General features: G+C 35.6%; 1 protein-coding gene across 2 annotated transcripts; it reads right to left on the bottom strand.

Moving 5' to 3' along the window:
• Nucleotides 1–6,590: 6,590 nt before the first annotated feature.
• Fs(2)Ket (Importin subunit beta Fs(2)Ket) lies at nucleotides 6,591–19,492 on the bottom strand. Of its 2 annotated transcripts, none has more exons than XM_027351227.2 (11): nucleotides 19,335–19,492; nucleotides 14,774–14,832; nucleotides 14,373–14,555; nucleotides 13,999–14,193; nucleotides 13,586–13,768; nucleotides 13,339–13,464; nucleotides 12,849–13,022; nucleotides 12,532–12,742; nucleotides 11,083–12,382; nucleotides 10,746–10,907; nucleotides 6,591–9,064 (listed from the first exon to the last, which is right to left on the bottom strand). In XM_027351227.2, coding segments are annotated over exons 1-11 (2,637 nt in total). In that variant the 5' UTR covers nucleotides 19,378–19,492; the 3' UTR covers nucleotides 6,591–9,063. The 2 variants fall into 2 exon arrangements, with proteins under 2 accessions (XP_027207028.2, XP_027207027.2); XM_027351226.2 differs by having other exon boundaries at nucleotides 8,328–9,084.
• Nucleotides 19,493–20,116: the final 624 nt, after the last annotated feature.

The following is a 20,116-nucleotide window of genomic DNA, read 5'->3' on the forward strand; positions in this document are numbered from 1 at the left end:
GAGCAAAAAGTGGAGCACCAAAAAATGTAATAGAACGGAGTGATTTGTGTCATGTGCTGTTGTAAAAAAAAAGTAATTCTCAAATAGTTATATAAGTTCAGTGTGAGGTTTATGTGGAGGATGACACAGTATTGGAGGCAAATTATTACTCTGTAGCATGGTGCTGGTGCCATTATATGACCTTGTTAGCTATACATTAATGTTTTGCTGTTTGTGTACCACTTGTGCAAGATAAACAATGTCATGAGATGGCTAGCTTTCAGATTTTATGTTTTGTTTGGATATTTTGTAAAATTGTATGTGGCAAGAATGCCTCAATTATTTATTGTTATATTATTTCCTTGTTTTATTAGATTTACGGATACAATTTATGCAAGACTTTAATGGTTAAGTTCAAGTGATGTATCTATGTCCCCAGTGAATTTCTTTTCAGATGTATGAGGTAAGTGTTTATTGTATATATTGTGCATGTATGAGTGTTTAAAAAAGGAGTTGAAGAAATAAAACATAAACAACACATATTTCCAATAAATTATTCTTTTTTTGAACATTGCATTGTAATTAACATCATCTCAAGCCTGTTTCACTTGTATTTAGATTCATTTAAGAGAATGACCGGATTATAAAAAAGGACCTTGTTTTATATATTTGATGTACAAATTTTCAATTTATAAATGATATAAGACAGGTTCTTTATGCCTCTGCTGAAACATTATTACTTCCCTTTTTTATGAACTCCACTTATAAAGACTCCAATCTACATGATTATTTAACCCATTTATTGCAGCTGTCATGGCATACTTGCCATGTCTTCAATAATTTTAGTTCTTGTCTACACAGATGGCTCCATGAGTGTTTAGTCACCAAGGAGTCAGTTATTAGTCCGATCTATCTCACTTTTTACTCTTTTCCTTTTTCTATTTATTTTTATTAGTATTGTAATGATATCTTAATTATCATAATTTCAATAATAGTAACAGTATTAATACCAATAGCATTAGAAACAAAATAAAGGAATGAGAAACCTAGGTGGTCACTTGGGCCTACTAACTGATTCATCTTTGGCATTGCACTTGTGGAGCCATGTATGCAACAAAATTCACAAAACATTACAGTGGATAGTACATTAATCTGCAACCAAAGGGTTGGTGATAATTTGTGCAATCTTTTCCAGCAAGTAAAACATGAACACAAGCAGAAGGCTCTTTAAAAAAAATAGTAAGGTTGTCCACTTGTTCTGAAAGACAGCAGTGTGATATTTTTTTACAAGAAAAATCTTTTGATCTTAATTTTGACTTATTGTATTTACTACACATGTTTGTAAAGTTTGTTTTTGCTTCACTAGTGGAGTTAACAAAATGTGAAATAAGTCAAGACTGTATTCACTAAAATTAGTTTTAGCTGCTATTCATTTCCTTTAAGTTTAAATAAATTGGAAATTACCATATTTTAGGGGATATGTATTAGTTAGATAGTTTTCCAAGCAAATAATGTTATTTCTTCCATATACATCAGGGGTGACTTATTGTTAATAGTGGTGGATTGTTTATATCATTACTGTTCATATAGATACTGAAAAGATTCAGACATTAATATACCATTTTTCTGGAAAATTACGTTTATTTTGAGAAGTCTATAAATAATGCTCTAATGTGAACTCTGGATATGGAGTGTGCAGTACCAGATATCCTTTTTCTCTTATGCTATAAAATTAGTAAGAGATGTGTATTGCATAATCCTTTCCCCTGAAATGTTTGTCTTTCACAATTTATAATAATGTCATTCCAGGACATGCTTCCATTTACACATGTGTACATGTTTATTTGGACATAGTGTTAACAAAATTAATGCATATGAACATATATATGAAAGTGATTGCCTTATTTAGTATAATGTTTCAAAAGCTCAGCAGTTAAAGCTTTTTCTTTTCCTTTTTCTTTTGCCTTCAGTTTCCTCTTCCTGCTATCCCCATAAGAAGTGCAACAATTTAGAGGCTCCCAGAATAAACCCTCTCTCTTTATGTATTAATCTTATGATTGATCAAGCTCAGCTAATTAGTAATCTGATTTGCTGCTTGTGCTAGACCTATAGTTGTACAGTAGGGCTGTTTTCACACTAAGTGCACTCCCACAAAGTGGGTAATGTTTACTCACATCAATTTACAAGAGTATGATGCAGTAACCTGTATGCATAACTTCTCTGTCTTTTATTTAGTATAACGAAGCGATACTTGTTACAATACAAAATTATTTGTCAATTACAGTAAAACAACATAGTACAGTTTTGTAATGCACTTGAATGAAAGGGCAAGGCATGTGAATGAATAACAAAGCCATTTACAACTGAAACATATTGATAATTATTATTTGAAAACTTTGTGTGGGTATGCAAGTGAAAGGAATAAGTAGGGGTTTATCCTGAACAAGATCTAACTATAATATTTACTGAGTCCCTAATATTGCTTAAAAAGTTTTTTCTATATATATATATATATACAACTTGTAATTGAAATTTGGGAATCAAAACAAGACAAGAATTCATACCCAAGTTTTGTCTTTATTAACTGACAGTTGAGGCAGGCTTTGCCATTGCCCAAGTAAATTAAAGCCAAGTAGCGATATGAGGCATGAGAAATTCTTATTCATTAGAAATAAAACATTTTGCAATTATACATCAATGAGATTACAATTTAAGTATCTTGTAAACCTATTTATTTTTTAAATGCCTGTATGTGAATGTTTACACACAGTGAAAATGTAATGTTTTATATTAGAACTTAATTTTTGTATAGGTACTAAATGTATGCACGTGTATGAGGTACAAAGACTCCTTTGAGTGTACTTTTTCCTTCACCCTAGTGTTTCAGTAAAACTTCATTAAAGGTCTCACTTCTGAAGATAAACAATTCTGTCAGACTTGTTAAGTGTACCTCAGTCAATGCAAGATTGTTTACTGAGAATGAGTGGAGTGGTGAACAGGGTTAAATATATTTACATTATTATTTGCCCTTGCTTCAATCTGTTTGTTTGGAGTCACTTTTGTAATTAAAGAGCAAGATGCAATAGCTGTTGCATTAATATGACCAAAGTTGTAATTAATACATACAATATGCAAAGATTATTTATTGATAACATGCTACTTCATGTACACCACTTTATAGCAGTTACTGTAAACCTGCTTTTCCCTGCTTCTTCATTTTCTCTTTCTTTTGTAAAACCCTCAGTATCCATTTTGAACATTTTTAATCATGACAGAAATGTATATAAATACAATAAAACCTTTTTGTTAAAATGGGCTTTACTTATTCTTTTCAAGGTATAACTTCATTGACATCACACCAATGTTTATTAGAGTTAAACAGAATGAAAAAATGTCACAAAGGATTACCCAGGATTTTTTTGTCTGGTTTTGTAATAACTCCCAATTCCTTTATAGTAATGGTTAATGGTTAAGATAAATGTGCTAGACATCTAAGGTCATATAGCACTATAGGAAAGTATAGTAAAGGAGGATGTCAGGTGATAGTTATGTGTCAACTATCTAGAATAGTGTTGAGAGGTTGAAGATGAGGGAAAAGATTATGGTGGTTTAGGTAAGGGAGTTAGATCAAGTGAAGGATATTTGTGTCTGAGGAAGGAGAACAGGTTGTCGAGGCAGAAGCTGTGAGATTCTGTAAGGATGTCTGATATGTTGGGAGGTCGGTGAGGATATCCTTTATAGTAAAGCATTTGACCTAACAATTTTATTCTGGCAATCATATATGGCCACATGTTAACACTGGTTCCAGATATAAATACTGATACCTGTAGTTTGTCAATTTTGTTCACAAATAGATGGCTTCACAGGTACTTAGTTTCCAAGAATTTTATTTATTAAAATTTTCTGCCACATCAACATCTAAGATAATTAACTGTGTATGCAGAATATAGCAATGGGATGAAATTGAAGGCAAAAGCTCCCAGGTAAGGAAAGGTCATACACCACTATCAACAAGAATTGTGTCAAAAAGGTTAAAAAGTAGTTAATTAGAACAAAACATGTTAGGTTGTAGTGCGCTGTACGTTAGTATGGTAGTGAAAAGGGTAAAATGAGAAGACCAGCGTAGAAAGGCCATACAGAACTGACCCAAAGCCAGATTTTCAGACTTTCAGCATGGTTCTCACACTTTAGGATGTGGACAGAAAAAGGAAAAATTAGTTGAAGGAACGGCTGATCCCTACATTCGGCCTCAGTCTCTATCTCCTAAGCCGCCTATGACAATGCAGAGCAAGGGATTGTGTATGTTTGTGTGTGTGTGGGAGGGGGGGGGGGGGTTGCCAAGATGTAAATAATTTACCCCCAGTTTACCCCATTCCTTGAATTTTCAGGAAGGGTAAGTTATTTCTAATAGCATTATGATGGTACAGGCATTACTATTATTGACATTATTGTTAAGTAATAAACATCAGCAATATTAAAGGCAACCAATAACTCTCAACGGGAAACTGCCAAGACTAGGTAGGCCTAGTAATTGATCAATGTGACCTAAGCATTTATCATGCCATCTGCAAGTGAACAAAATTAATGAAGTACATAGTGTAAGAGTTATTGGGGATGTATACAAAATAATGGTTCTATCTCGTGATTTTCTTCACACCTAGTACCATACAAAAAGGACTTGGAAATTTGTAGTCATTCATTTTTTTAGCACCTGAACTTTAAACTGTTCTGAAATTGAAAAACCAATACCTATAGTTCAATTCTGGGCTTTTTAAGTTTTGCTTAAATCCTTCAATGCATAAATTTTTAAAAAATTGACTTTATTATAAGCAAAATCATGGGGATCCTCTGATAAAAAAGGTTAATTCCATACTGCTAATGCTGTAGTTTGCATTCCACAATAAGTTTAATGACACTTTTTAGTGCTCTGTAAAATTCTATCTGAAGTAAAATCAAACTGCAGGAACCTCCAACAATATCAACCTGATAACCTGACAATATATGGTCATGATGACTGGTTACACAAGTTTTGCTATAAGCTATCCCAATCCGGAATTGCTAAAACATATTTACCTTGAAATAGCAGATTCAGTCTAATCATATATAGTGAACACAAAAATGCTAACGGTAATTCTGGTTTTCATAAGCTTTATGGAAACCTTGTGTACATTGTGTTCTCTCTCAGGAAACAAGATCAGCTTAACCCAATGTTGACTGGAAAATGGTGCGTTTCCTTTGGCAATGCTTGGTTAAATGTTTCTGTACATAGATGGCTCTGCCAATGCTTAGCCACAAAGGAGTCAATTAGTAGATCTTGTGACCTCGCTTTTCCTTGCAAGAGATGGAAAAGGCTTTTTTTTTTTTTTTTTTTTTTTACTAATGCTATCAATACTGACTCATTTTTGTTATAAACATTATAATTACTATAATGTTACTGATATTAATAACAGCAGTAATAGAAAATATCAAAAATCAAGGAAAAGAGTAAACAGGTGAGACAAGTAGTTTGCCTAATTGGCTCATTGGTGACAGTACTTGTGGAGCCATCTATATGTAAAAACACAATGTGCAATGGCATGTACGTACTTGCCATGGCCGGCGGCTTGGGGTTAAAATAGCATCTGGTCATTACAGATCAGTGGTATCTTCAACAGATCATCTCTAATACTGTGAGGACATTTTCTTGCTCTTACCTTTTGTTATCTGCAGTTTCATACTCGTGTAAAAAGATTGCACAAACTCTTGCAAAAGGCTAGAAACCCAAGCAGTCTTACAAAATTACATAATGAAATGGAAGCATGATATGCATGATTATATTCATTTAGCTGAAGATAATAAATATTGTCACAAACATTTCAGAAATACTTGACAAATAACAAAAATACAAGATCTGTGGGTAAAAATACCCAAAGAGGCACTGATTAAAGAAACCCTTATTAATTTCACTAGCAACAGGACCATTCTGTACAAAAAAGCAATAATAATAATAACCAAAATATAACCTCCAATCAGTAAACGTATGCAAGTTCATGAAGATGTAACAATAATCAGTGGGCAATAAGAACATTACTTTGCTTTGCTGTCAAAGTCAAAATCTAAGGCATTTCCAATAAATTGAAATTGAATTTATTACCAGATTTTGCTAACAAGTTGTGCATGACCACTTTGAAACTTTGTTCTGGAATTATATTGTCAAGAAAGGAGAATAAGATTTGGTTACTTCTGCAATATTTATTTTGGATATATGTTTATGACTTTTCCACTGTCTGGCTTTACATAAGTGCTCTTTGAAGCATATAAACTGAATATGGTTTAGTCTTGTATTACACCTGTGGATGTGTCCCAGCCATCCCAACATAGTGAGATCACCTCTGAATAACTTAGCTCATGGTTTCTGTGCACAAGTCACTATTCCAGTGAATGCCTCTAGTGTAATCATTAGTACTATGGAGAGAATTCATGAGGAATAAAATAAACATTACATGAACACAATTACTTCAATGTTATACATTTCACTGGTCTCACGTTGTTATTTCCACTAGAAAAAATGCAAAATCAGAAAGCATTTTCTCAAATTACACTGAGGAAAAGGAAAAAAAAATATGTAAACATTTCTCACAAACTTATTTATTCAAAGGTTTGCATTTGTAAATATAGTACAGGGTTTATTAAAGGAAAATTATTAGCCTTAAAGTACCAAAAGAAGTAATCAAATTATAAATGAAACAGATTGAATATCAACGGGTTGTGAAAAAATATACACTAGGTTTATCCACACACTGAAATTACATCATGTATGTCATGAATAACTTTAGTGAAGAAGTTTCAGACACAAAGCTCTGTCTATTTGGAGGCAATAACAAGTTACATTTCTACATGAGCTAAACCATGAACTTTTGTTGCAGGTTCATTAGTTTAACTTTGTGTTGTTTCTGTACACTAATACTACACCATCTGGTGGAATGTACACACTCACACAGTATCATTTGCACTAGAGGAACACAGTATCACAGTCACACGTCCTTCAAGAACGAACAAATTTGCACTCGCACCCTCAGTCACTTGAGTCACGTCACTGGGGATGTCAGCATGCCAGACCCAGGAAGAATGGTGCAAGATCAAAGACCTCTCAACTTCCCAGGTTGCTAACATGCGGGAAATGTGCTAACATGGCAAGGAAGAAAGCACCGGATGCGCGCCTATTGTTCATGTATAGTCCAAGTGTGTAAACTTATCCACACTCCAGTACTCTTAGTCATCTTCCTCAGGAATTTTGCAGTTGTTGTGTAAGAAGTGTGGTGTGAAAGTTAACATTCAGTCCATTTCACTTTACGTTCATAACACTACTGGACTGCACAGCATCTTGCACCACACACTTACTCAGCGCCACATCACACAGGGCCTCTTTATCACAGTCAAGCATTCACCAGTCACAGGACTGCAGCAGATTTGCTCCTTCCATGGTACCATTTTTGGCATCTTTAGAAATCCTCTAACTTGAGCACAGTGTTAAAACTTAACCATACTACCCAACCTCTTTAAATAAGGAAACTTATGTACTTGGAAAATGAAGCTTTGTAACATTGTCCTCAAGATTTGAAACCATTATCTATTGAATTGCAAATTATCTTCTATCACTGTACCAGTTCAGTCACTTAGGTGGGTTGTTGGTATCAACTAAGTTTCCACAAGTAAGTGGAAGAAAGATTTAACCCATATACATTAAGATTCATTCACGCAAAATCAAAACTAAATTGTACTGGGTTTATGTCCTCTCTTCCAACAACTTGCAGACACACCTCAGTTCTCACATTGCACATTTAGGGCTTACACTGCAAAATGCAACATTAGCAATCACAAACTAAGAGGGATTTGACATGGCTCACTTGTGTACATGGGGGGAAATATTAGCCAGTCAATAATCATCAGCTGATACCATTACTATCCAACTCACTATTGCTTGCAAACAGCAGCACACAATTTATACTTCATTCAAGAGAACCTGACAGGGAATAATAACCTCTTTTTTAATTTAAATTTAACATGCATAACAAAAAGAAAAACAAATTAGAAAAAAAAAATTGAGCATAACCATTTGAAATACTGTTTGAAATATTTAGGTGGTACTCATGTTCATGATTTCAGTTTTTATGTGCCTCAAAATGCCACTAAAGAACAATTAGAGCCGCATCCCATTCTAGTGCCCTAAACACACATGTGCTGTCACCGAAGAACTAGGAGACTAACTGAGGATGTATAATAACAGGAAAAGATTATCTGCATTATCCCAAATTGATCTTAACTACTTTCAAGAATGTTCTTCAATAGTTTATGAAAGAGAAAGAAGGAAGAAGAAAAAAAAAAAAAAAAAAAAAAAAAAAAAAAAAAAAAAAAAAAAAAATTACTGATTGGTAGATTATTTGGCAGACTGTGTCTTAAAGAGGACTCAGAAAATCTATAAAGACCTGCATTGGAATAAAGCAGAAGGCTGCCCTGCAGATAGAATAGATTAACTTGGCTAACACTAACAGAATTGAAGTGGTAGTAGTTGAAAATCCTTTGTACCCTTGACTAGACACCCTGGAATACTATCCCCACTTGTATTTATATTACAGTAGATGGATCAGTTACCAGTAGGGTACCCGACTCATGGCTACAGCACCATTCATTCCCACATAAAGGCACTTGAAAGGACTGGCTTTCAAAAACCACAGTTCATAAATAGGACTCACTTTGGAAAAGTTTTACATGCTTTACAGAGCAAATGAGGCAGATCTTTTCCTGGGAGCTGGAATGATTCACTGGAAATGATTTTCTGATATTCTCATAAAAGAAGATATTCCCGTCATTCAAGAAAAGTTTTAGATATTTTCACACTCTTCCGAGGCCATCCGGTCGTCATCGCACATTCGGCCAAACTGCCGCACTTGCGATCGTCCATGTTTGTCTGTTCACTCACCACACACCCCACGCGCTGAACGGTCACCACTCACCACAGCCGGGCAACGCTCTTCCCTCACTCCATGCAGACACACCGCATCTGACTCACTGCATCGACTCACCACAGACTAAACTCGCCACTCATCTGAAAAGCCAAGTTAGGGGCTACTACCAGTTAGATGACACTTAAGGACGTAATCCAGTCACACGTACTTCCCTCCACCTCCCCTAAACAATGTGATGACTATCTGGTATACAAAAGAACTTGTATTCTCTCAAAGACACACTTTGGAAGAGTGAAGCATTTCTCACACAAGCTGTGGTTGAGGAAAGCTTTCATATCACCAGATTTTACCATACAGTCTCAGTACATTCAAAAGAAAATTTATAAATATAGAACAGGCACCTTAACATTCTGAAAGAAGTGTGGGTATTTTATGTTCCTTTATTTAGTTTATGTACTTTATTCAACTCCTATATTCCCATAACCCCAGAAATACTTATAAATAAAACTATTATATATCAAAGAAAATAGTCCTAATATCAAATCTATACCTGAAAATAGAGATGAATGGCTTGAAAGCCAAAAGTGAATAGCTGTGAATGTGCCAGAATACTGATTGAGCACAAGACTGAGCAAGTAGGATGAATAACAGGAGTATGCATGAGTGAGTGAGTGAACGAGTAAACAAGCTAGTGACTATACTCCATCGTACCACAGGAAAGAAAAATCTAGCAACTCGCCCCAGACTCTTGAATAATCCAATTTGCCAAATCGCTTTTAAGAAAGAATAAAGTGGAATTGAGAAGAGTAGATTTCTATTAACCCATTCACACCAGTATATTTTGAAGCCAAAAATAAAATATTCCGGTCAGCTACAAAATTGGTAGTCTGTCCGCCCGCCAGCCGCAGCCCAGTGCTGCATCGGAGCGCGAGCCCCGATACAGCGTCACACTGGCGGGACGCCCGGCAATGTTAATTTTTGGGGGGTATCTCATATGGGACACCCGTTGCTAATGGGTTAAAAGCTATAAAAATAATGCATACAAGTCTTAAAATACAAAATGTGTACATTAGTAGCAAATATCATTTGACAACAATAAAATAAACTTTGGCGAGTTGGAGTACTCTAAGAGTCGAGGGTGAACTGCTAGTATTTCCTTTCCTAGGAATGGATGTACTGTAAGTGAAAGACTATGTAAGCACGTGAGCAAGTAAATGAGAGAGTGAAAGTGTGAATAAATGAATTGGAACATATGTGAATAAATTAAATGAATGAATTATTAAGATCTGTTGATCTTCCCTGCCTCTATAATCTCATTATCATTATGCTTAAAACCCTACAAATCATATCTATCCAAAAGGGTTTTAAGGCTATCAGTAATACTCTAATTGAGCCATTTAACCAAAAAGTTTAGATCTATACAATATATGTATTGCTCCTGAACCTTCTTTTCTGAATAAATATCCTGAGTGAAAAATTGAAGAGCTTCAATCTTCATTTCCCATTTCATCCCTCTAAATATGTCTCTAAAATCTGTAAGCTAAAACCATCTGCCAATCCTAGAATTATGAAGGTCCACAAGTTACTTGCTCAAGATATGACAGTCAGTCAGAAATTATGTACTGTTTTTTCATACATTTATTTAACACTGAACATTAGAAATATAAAAACATAGGCAAGTAATGTATGAACTTTCACATATCCAGACCATGTGCTTAGCTTAGGAATGTAGACACCTAGAAGAAACATGTTAGTATCCAGAGCCCCATTAAGTTAACCCTTTACCCACAGCCAACATATCACCTACCTAAGAGTACTTACCAAGTGCTGTTGTTTTTCAAGCGACGGATTTCTTTAGTTGCCCACATTGCAAGGGTCTTTGTCTTCGAAGTCTTGGAGCGCCGGCCTTGAGAGAGCAGATTGGTGATAGGATCAGTCTCCACCAATTGCAGCATGTCTGTTCCAAACACAGAGCACAAGTCCCTGTGGTAAAAGAAATTCTGTTAGCATTGAGAAATTTCAGATGTGAGAAAATGTTGTGCGATAACCTCAATCTAAATTAAGTATTTAAAAATGTTAAAAATACATATCAAAAATTTTATATCAAAATTTGCACATGTTTTCCAACATATAGACGACTAATTTATCCTCAACTCACCCAATCAGACCAGCTGAACTAGCAATAACAGGATCAGATTTTTCATCATCTGTAGCAACGGAAGTTATGAAAGAGATCATATGGGGCACATGTTGACGCAGGAGCTGCACTTCCTGGTTTGGTGTTGCCCCATCACCTTTTAAACCCTGAACAATACCAGTATAAGCCTCCAAACAGCTTTCACGTAATTCATTAAGATAGTCCAGCATATCAAAGTCTGAGCGATCAACTTGGGCTTGAGATGCCTGGTGAAGCATTTGAAGGACCACTTCCAAGTATTTGGTAAACTTGGGTCCTAGAGCTAAAGCCATATCACCAAATACTGAAAGTATGGATGGTTTCACATTTCTGTGAACATTATTATTCCCAAGATTCTCTACCAACATGGACATCAGTTCATCGCAGAATGGCTCTACTTTATCACCCAGAGCACGACATATGTCTCCTGTAACCCCCACGGCAGCTGAGCATACAGGGTAGTCTTCAACATTTCGCAGGCCCAAAGACAAGAAAGGCTTGAATGCTTCCATGTACTTCAAGAAGTTATGCCCCAACACCTCTACCAGAGTAGAAACAGCAAGGAGTGCATCTTCCTGCACGCCCCCTGACTTGCCCTGAGACGTCTGGAACATCTGCAGCAGAGCAGCCATGATGGGGTCACTGATTTTTGGAGCATCTTCAGGGGTTACTTTCCTTAAGACTGACTGGAGAGTTGCACATAACAGCGACTGAATATCATTCACCTGAACCCTATCGCTATGGGACTGAATCTGAGACTCCATGTGCAATACTTGCTGAAGCCTCTCCAAAATTATCATAGTAGTTTTTTGGACAGTTGGATAACAATCCCTTGGAGAATTCTTCATAAGTTCCATGAGGGCCTCATAGGCAGCATTTCTTAAATTACACTGGTTTCCATCAGCTCTGTCTGTAGTTTGCAAAAGAACATCTACCAAGGGGTCAAAGAATGCAGACAGACAATAGGTTGGTGGCTCGCCGTCAACTTCTCCAGTATCCGCCTGTTCATAGGCAGCTTCAGCTAGTGAACTGAGAGCCCAGCAGACATTTGATGCCACCCTTGGTTCTCCCTTCAAGCTGTGAACTAATGCTTCTAGCAATAACTTGAGGTAAGTGTCATTGCATGCTGCATCTGGGATTAGTTCACACACTCGACCCAGAGTCCAAGCTGTTGTGTCTCGCACCACTACAGACGAATCACTAAGAGCCTCAATCAGGGTTGGCATTGCCTGTTCCACCATTGGTTTAAGATTGGTTGGATCAGGACCTTCCAAAATCGAACCTGTAAAACAAGTTTGCTTTTATTTATAAAGACTGATTGATTAGTTAAAATCAAACCTGGTGCTCATTTATAAAGAAAAACAACTGACAATTTATTACATTAAATACTAGAACTTTCAGGGGTTTTATGCAACAAAATTCTATACAAACCAAATGCCATTATCGCTGCATCTCGGAGTCTCCAGTCAGTGTGCTTAATATTCTCCTTTACAAAAGGCAGGACATGGGGTACAATATCATCTTCAGTACATGTTGCAAGAAGCATAACACACACTCCAGCTGCTTTACAGGGGTTCCACTCATCATCATCATCTGCTTCCTCTTGCTTTCCAAGTGTCATCATCAGTACTGGGACTAGATACTATAAGAAAGAAATGTTCAAACTAAAATATCTGAAAAATGATTTCCATCAAAAATTTTCATATGCAATACAATCAATGTAGATACCCAATACTACGATAACACACCTGCAATGCTCCCTTGGCATAGAAGCGAGAGGTTCTCTCTGGGGGACGGCCAAGCTCAGCTGCCTCAGAAGCCTCAATGGCAAGATCCACTTCTTCATCACACACATTCGACCAGAACTCTATGCCTTGTAGTGCTACTTCATCTATGTCACTCTTCATGGCTTCAAGTGTGATCTTTTTAAGAAAATATCAAATTGAGAAACTTTATCTAATATAGTGGTCATACCTATCTGAGATTAACAATAGCCCAACACTGACAGAAGTGGCAGATGGATATATATGCAGGTATAAAAAGGAAAGAGGAGAATAATGGTGCTAGAAAGAAATCACAAAACACTTTTGAGAGTAATGAATACATATGAAAGCATCAGCCACACTGACTGACAGTATTATATTAGATGTATTACATTTCAAAATATTAAATTACATGTAATCAAATTAAGTCAGGGAATTTTAACAATATTTTATAACTACAATTAAAACCACTTACTGCAAACAATGCAGGTCCCATATAATGCTCCATGTACTGATAATATAGTGACATTATTTTTACCAAACACTGTAGGGCAGCAACTTTAATTTGAGTATTGGTAGATTGGGTTGCTTCACAAACCACCTGCAAAAAATAAACAAATTATTCTAAATATACTATCGCTATGTTATGCATGTAACTATATGGAAAATCTCAATGTAAAACAATAGAAAAACTTGTTGCCTGAAAAAAGCAAAATACTTACTTGCATAATAAAATGTCTTTCAGCATCCCTTTCGAAGTTCTGTTTTGTAAATTCAAGCGAGTTAAGAAGTGCCGTCGTTGCTGCGAGTCTAACATGATCATTGGGTTCATCACGCTTCATACCATGAACAATAGCAGTGAGGATGTTGTTACTCTGTGAAGCTATGGCATCTGGCTCTATATCCTGAAATGATGAATAAAAACAAAATTTAAATTATACATACAAAAGAAGTACAGTAATTCATATACAATCAAACTCCCAACTATCAAAATAAATAAACCTGTTTGAATACCAAGGTTATAACAAAATGTCAAAACATCCATTGTGTTAAAACTGAAGTAAACTTCAATCTCAAATCATTAAAGTAATTTTTCATTTCTAATATTGCAGCATTGTTTGACCATAGTACTCACCTGACAAATATATCCAATAGCCTCTAGAGTGGACTCTTTTGTCATATCTGTGGCTCCAGGAGCTGTTATATTTGCTACCAATCTGTCTATTAAGTTTGGCCATTGGCCTACAGGAATTTCTGTCAATGCAATGTAGGCAACACATTGTGCTGCTGAGCTTGGCCGGTTTTGCTCTGTACCTAATGCTCCCAAAACCTAGAAATAAAGTTTACAATTAAATTTCTGTTCAGATGCATTAAGCCCATATATAAAGAGCTTGGGTAAAATATACAGAGCTAAGCAAATGTTCATATATAAATATACACAAAAATAAGGCACCACTTGTTTAGATGCATATATACAAAATAAAGCACTAAAGTCATAATCATTCTTACATTAGCCTTAACGTAGTCCCTGACATCTGGTGGAAATGCCAGCCACCGCTGCTGATACTGTACTTTAACTTTGGGATCATTGGAAGCTAATGTGTTTTTCAGCTGAATACCCGCGGCCATTCGGGCCACGGTGGAATTTCCTCCATGGTGCAATACATCGCTCAGTACTTTCACATATTCTGGCTGTAAAATAAAAGAAATTTTATAATTGGCTGTAAATTAAAGAAATTTTAAAGATCATATATTCTTGAGTATTAATCATACAATTTTAAAAACTTGCGCGCTCTATAAATCTTTTAGCTTAAACTAAATTCAACCTTTTGAAATTGTCATTAATCATGAAACAGATCATGAAAAATCTATATGCCTTTACCTTTACTTCAGTATACAATGACACTTACCAAATTTGATTGTGCTGCCTGCTCTAGGTAATTTAATGCAGTTTCCAACTCAGTTTTATCTGAAAATATACAAATCTTTAACTATCAACCCTATATAGACATGGTCACTCTTCACCAATATCTATATAACTTAACTACCCAATGGGTACATAAGGAGTCAAAACATATAAAGCCTATATTCTGGCATTGCCAACTACACTAAAATGCATTACAATACGTTTTTTTTTTTTTTTTAATTACTATTACCACATAAGAAGCAAACATCTAAAATTAGCTTATGATTCAGTCATTTCAATTAAATCAAAAACATTTCATCTACATTTTGCTAAAACTAGGTAATCATACTAAAGAAACATAGAAAAATAAATAAATAAATAAAACATAATAATTACCATTTACATATATTGGTGTACTTTAATATATGTGAATGCATAGAAAAAGATGGATGTGTGGACATGTTATTGAACTTCCATGAAAGTTTGTAGACAAAAGAGTGAAAAAAGGTTCCTCTCAATGTGTTTGAAATTGTGAATAAAAGTGAAAATGATTAGTTGTGGGTCTGTGTATGAATAGTAAACATAAAAGCAATAGAACCTAGTGTTAATCATAAAGAAAGGAACCATTATGTTAATAAATTACTTCAACATGTGAAATGCAGTGCATTTTTGTGCTAAATATACATCTATGCACACCATGCTTATTTGTACAAGAGATGATCATGTGGATGTGCATGTGTGTTTGTGTGATGATCGACTGCAACTCACTCTATCCTGTGCTAAATACCAAACGTAACACTTATTATTACTTTTAAAAAAGAAAATATTGTAAAGGCTCACATAAGGATGCTATACAGATATCAAAATAGGAAAGTAATCAATTATTAGAATAATAATGCATGCATATAAGCAGCAACATTTCACAGCCTGGGGGGTGGGGGGGATTAATCTTTAGCAGAGCACCAAGTGTGAAGGGCATAGCATGACTTTATAAGGTCCTCTTCTGAAAAACTCCCATGTTTTATTCAAGAAATGACTTTTTTGATTCAAAGGTATTATGAGTTAGGCCAGTCAAGCATAATACTATTGCTAATTGGGGCCATATTGAACAGCCACGGTCTACATGATCTGTAGGATTTGGCAAAGACAAACGACAAACTACTAAGAAATATTCTGCAAAGATAGGTGAAGACTGGTATTATTACAAGTTTATCTCACCAAAATATATATGGCAAGGGATTCATAGTCTTCATGTAAATTACTTTGAGTACCCTTTCTAATATCAGATCCTTCATACCTATACAAACTAATTCATATTCCACAGCATCAATTTTGTGCTTGTATATAGTACTATCATTTTATTTTCCTGAAGTTCAAATGGTTTCATTCTTGCCGACTGCCATGACTAGAAAAAGGAATGAAGAAAAAAATATATATATTCAATCAAAACTAAAATCATCACATTATTTTCCTCTGAGAGTATGTGACCCCCTATATTCACAGGCTTAACAGCTGATGGCATAGGGGTTCAAGTGAGTTGGTAGTTTAGCTGCACACAATATTTTTGAAGCTGTTTTGTTCCAAAATGGAATACTACATTAACAATCAGACACCTGAAGGGCATGCATACATACACTAATCCACTACAATTTTGCCTTTTTTGTTCATACATTCATTGCTGTAAGTGCTTATTCCCAAAGTAATCAATTACTAGATATAGATGGCCTCACTTTATCAAATTCACTTTTATTACTTTCATTACTAAAGTTCTATGAACTAAAAAACAAATCAAAACTGCATAAAAGTAAAGAAAAGGGAGCACACTCACATATTGTACATATAATATGCATTCAAATATTGCACTGCATCCATATTTGTATATCACTTGCATCTTTACAGTGCAGTATGAAATACTAAACTGATAACATATCATTGCAATATACTAATTTTATATAGGAAGGTTTTTGGTTTATATGGTAACCTTTGCAGTAGTCTGTATATTTAAGGCTGGCTTAATTCATTGGTTTGTTGGAGTTGGGGCCTTAGGTCTGACATATGCTACCCCGGCTTTATTAGTACGAAGTGCTAATGGGGGAGGTTACAAGGGGCTTGTCCCCCCCTGTCAAGGGATTAAATATAAGGTAGAAAGGCTAGGTTTGGGATATTGGGTTCACATAATACCCTGGTTTTGAGATTTAGTCTCTGGAGGGCACATCACTTTCGATAACAAATTCCAAAATAAAAACCTATAAAGGAGAGTGCATGTGCTTTTGAGGAAATGAAAATTTTGTATGCAATTTTATGACTAAAATATACATTTTTAAATTATATTTCTTTAACCAACATTTGTCTAAATGCAAGGAAAGAAAGAAAGAAAAACAATAGTGGCTATGCAGAAGTAATAGACCTTAGTAACTATCACATCTTGATAAGTGAGCCCATAAAGTGCCCTAAAGTGCCGGAAAAGTTTATCAGAAAACATGCCATCCAGAAAATAGAAGTGAAGGAAAATTTGGTGCCTCAAGATATAAAGGTGTTTGGTTTATTCTTAAAGGTATGTATGCCATATATACCAAGGTGAAAAGAATGTTGGGGGATAGAGCCCCTTATCAACCCTCCCCTTGGGAACACCTAGCCACGGCAATTTAGATTGTTGAATGAAGTTTGTGACAGGGAATTAAGTTGCTTTATTGGACAGGATATATTGGATGGTGTGAATTCCTGTAGAATTCACCTAAAAGTTGGATTGGATTCCCTAATTAATAATATTTTTTTCAGTTTTTATCTAATTATTATTATATATATTTTTTTATTATTGGCACATCATTCCGTACTTTTAAAGATGGCAGACAAGTCTAGAGTTTCATTAGCCAATTATAAGCATTATTTGAGCTGATTTTACACACTTCCCTCGGGACTTAACACCAAGTTTGTCGGTTGCGATTACTACGGAATTGATCATCAGACCAGTTCTCATTACACGAGAATAAATACCTGAGTTGGGTAATGAAATCCCTATCAAGACATAACACAGACTTGTCTCTTTTCTATATTGTTGGTTGAAGTGGTAGATACCTGACATTGGTTGATCTTTACAGTATGGATGTACTTAGATTGGGCAAATTAATGTGCTTGTAGAGGACAAAAAGTTGCATTTAATGGTACAAGAAATAATCAGCAGACACAAATGGCAATGCCAAAAGTAAAGGAGAGACTAGGGAAAGTGCCGTTCCCACCACAAGTCAACTTGGTGCTCCTGAGTTTTGGCTCTTTATTTTGCTATACATACCAGGTGAAGATGACCAACCCTCTCCTCAGGCATTGCCTGAAGGGCAAACCCAATCATGGCAACTTCGATTATTAAATTAAATTTGTGAATAAATTTTGTGACATGGAGTTGTAACTCGCTTGTGTGTACATCAGTACTAAAAAAGTATTAGCTTAGTATTTCCCATTTCCCAATAATATTTCAACCTCCCCATGGAGCAGGTCTTAAATTGATGTCAAATTTGCCTATCGCTGACAAGAACACAATAAATGCACTTTGGAATATGAAAAATCCAGTAATACCAAAACTAATGGATTTTTTAAGCAAGGACTGCTTCAAGAAATACAAAGTGAAATGTGGTAGAATTCTTCCAGCCTAAATCACAACCTAGCATCATTTTCATCTGAGCAATCAGTATGCCTTTGTAATGCAGGCAATTTGACAAATAGTGATGATCCACTACATATTACACCTGCGCAACTACCAATATAAGTATGAAAGTACGTTATAAAGTGTTCTTCGTTATTATAGTGTACCTGAAAGGTATTAAAGCAACACCAAAATAGAAACAAGATTTTTCAATAGCCTTACTAAAATCAAATGTCTAACAAATAAAATATATTGGGTTATTTCTTAGCAGGCTTACTTCACAATAAATTAATAATAAATACAAACATCTAGACCTACATTCTCATCGACTAAGGTGCACACTCCATACTCTTCTCATCCACCTTATTAGTAGATTTAATTCCCTTCCTCCATTGTAATTCCACGACCTTCGATCCACCAACCACCAAAGTAGACCCTGAACCACCAGCATGGCCTGGTCTGAGGTGGTAGCAAGGCCATTCATAAAAACGTTATTAAGCCTACCCCCTACCACGTGTCGGTGGCCTACGCTTAATATTCAAGAAGTTTTCCACCACATTTTGGGGTCTGGTGGGATCATTGTCTCCATTCTAAAAAGGCGAGGAGAGTTTTAAATATTTTTAAAACCACGAGTGGAAGTTTGAAGTTGTTGACGTTAATATGGCCGCCTGGACCCAGAATGCCTTTGCGGGTTTATTTGGCTTTACAACTCCATCCACATCTCATCTGCGCTTAAACTACATGACATTCGTTCTGCCGCGAAGGGCGAATGCAATGATGAGCCCCAATGTATCAGAATTTGTGAAATTTCTGGCCATTTCGTCCGATTCACGTATGGTAACAAACAAGGCGGGAAGACCCACCGATACATTCCTCTCTTTTCTAACGCAGTTCGGCGGACATTCGCCCCTCTTTATGCTTTACTCACCTGGCGATGTGGTTTTCTCGAGTATTTGTATAACCTGTTCCATATTTGTGGGCGAGCGCTGGGGAAACGAGCGGCGATAAATAAGTTCCCTGCGAGAGACACCGGTAGAGGAGTTACCACATGTGCGGCGGAGGAATATCCCTTCGCCGAGATGAATCACCCTCGATATTATTTTCTCTCTCATACACTGCTTTATTTCAGTCGACACGTTGCGTGATAAAACGTACTAAAAAATGATGGGTTCGGAGGTATAATCTGTGGTATACTTTGGGATAGGAGATTGGCGAAACACAGGGACTACTTTCTCTGTATGTTACCGCGCAAATACGACAGATGTCACATGGGAAGGTTTCAAATGCCGATTAATGCTTAATTATGCCTCATAGGACTAAAGACTATATCGAGAAAAAAATATGTAACTTGTAAACTCTATATGTATAAATTTATCTATAAATGTAATGTTGCGCAATGTTATTTTTACATATTTACTGAACGGTGTTCTCATTCCATTTGAATTTTTCTCCGTACAATTTGTAACAGTTAGAGCACAGAAATAACGAAAAAAACATTAACTATTAAACAAGTCTTATCATTAATCCTCAGATAAAATTCAAAATTACATCATACTAACAAAAAATATACGTTAAGTGAGACTTCTTCCCAATGCGTGCGTGCCATCCGAACTCTTTTTATTTTTTTTTTCATTTTTGCCAGTCATAACAGACTAAAAAAAACACTCATCGTATCAAGAGTAAGTTGAGCTCGAGGATGAAATATCATGT

The sequence above is a fragment of the Penaeus vannamei genome, chromosome 14 (assembly GCF_042767895.1).
Source record: "Penaeus vannamei isolate JL-2024 chromosome 14, ASM4276789v1, whole genome shotgun sequence".
NCBI classification, from domain to species: Eukaryota; Metazoa; Arthropoda; class Malacostraca; order Decapoda; family Penaeidae; genus Penaeus; species Penaeus vannamei.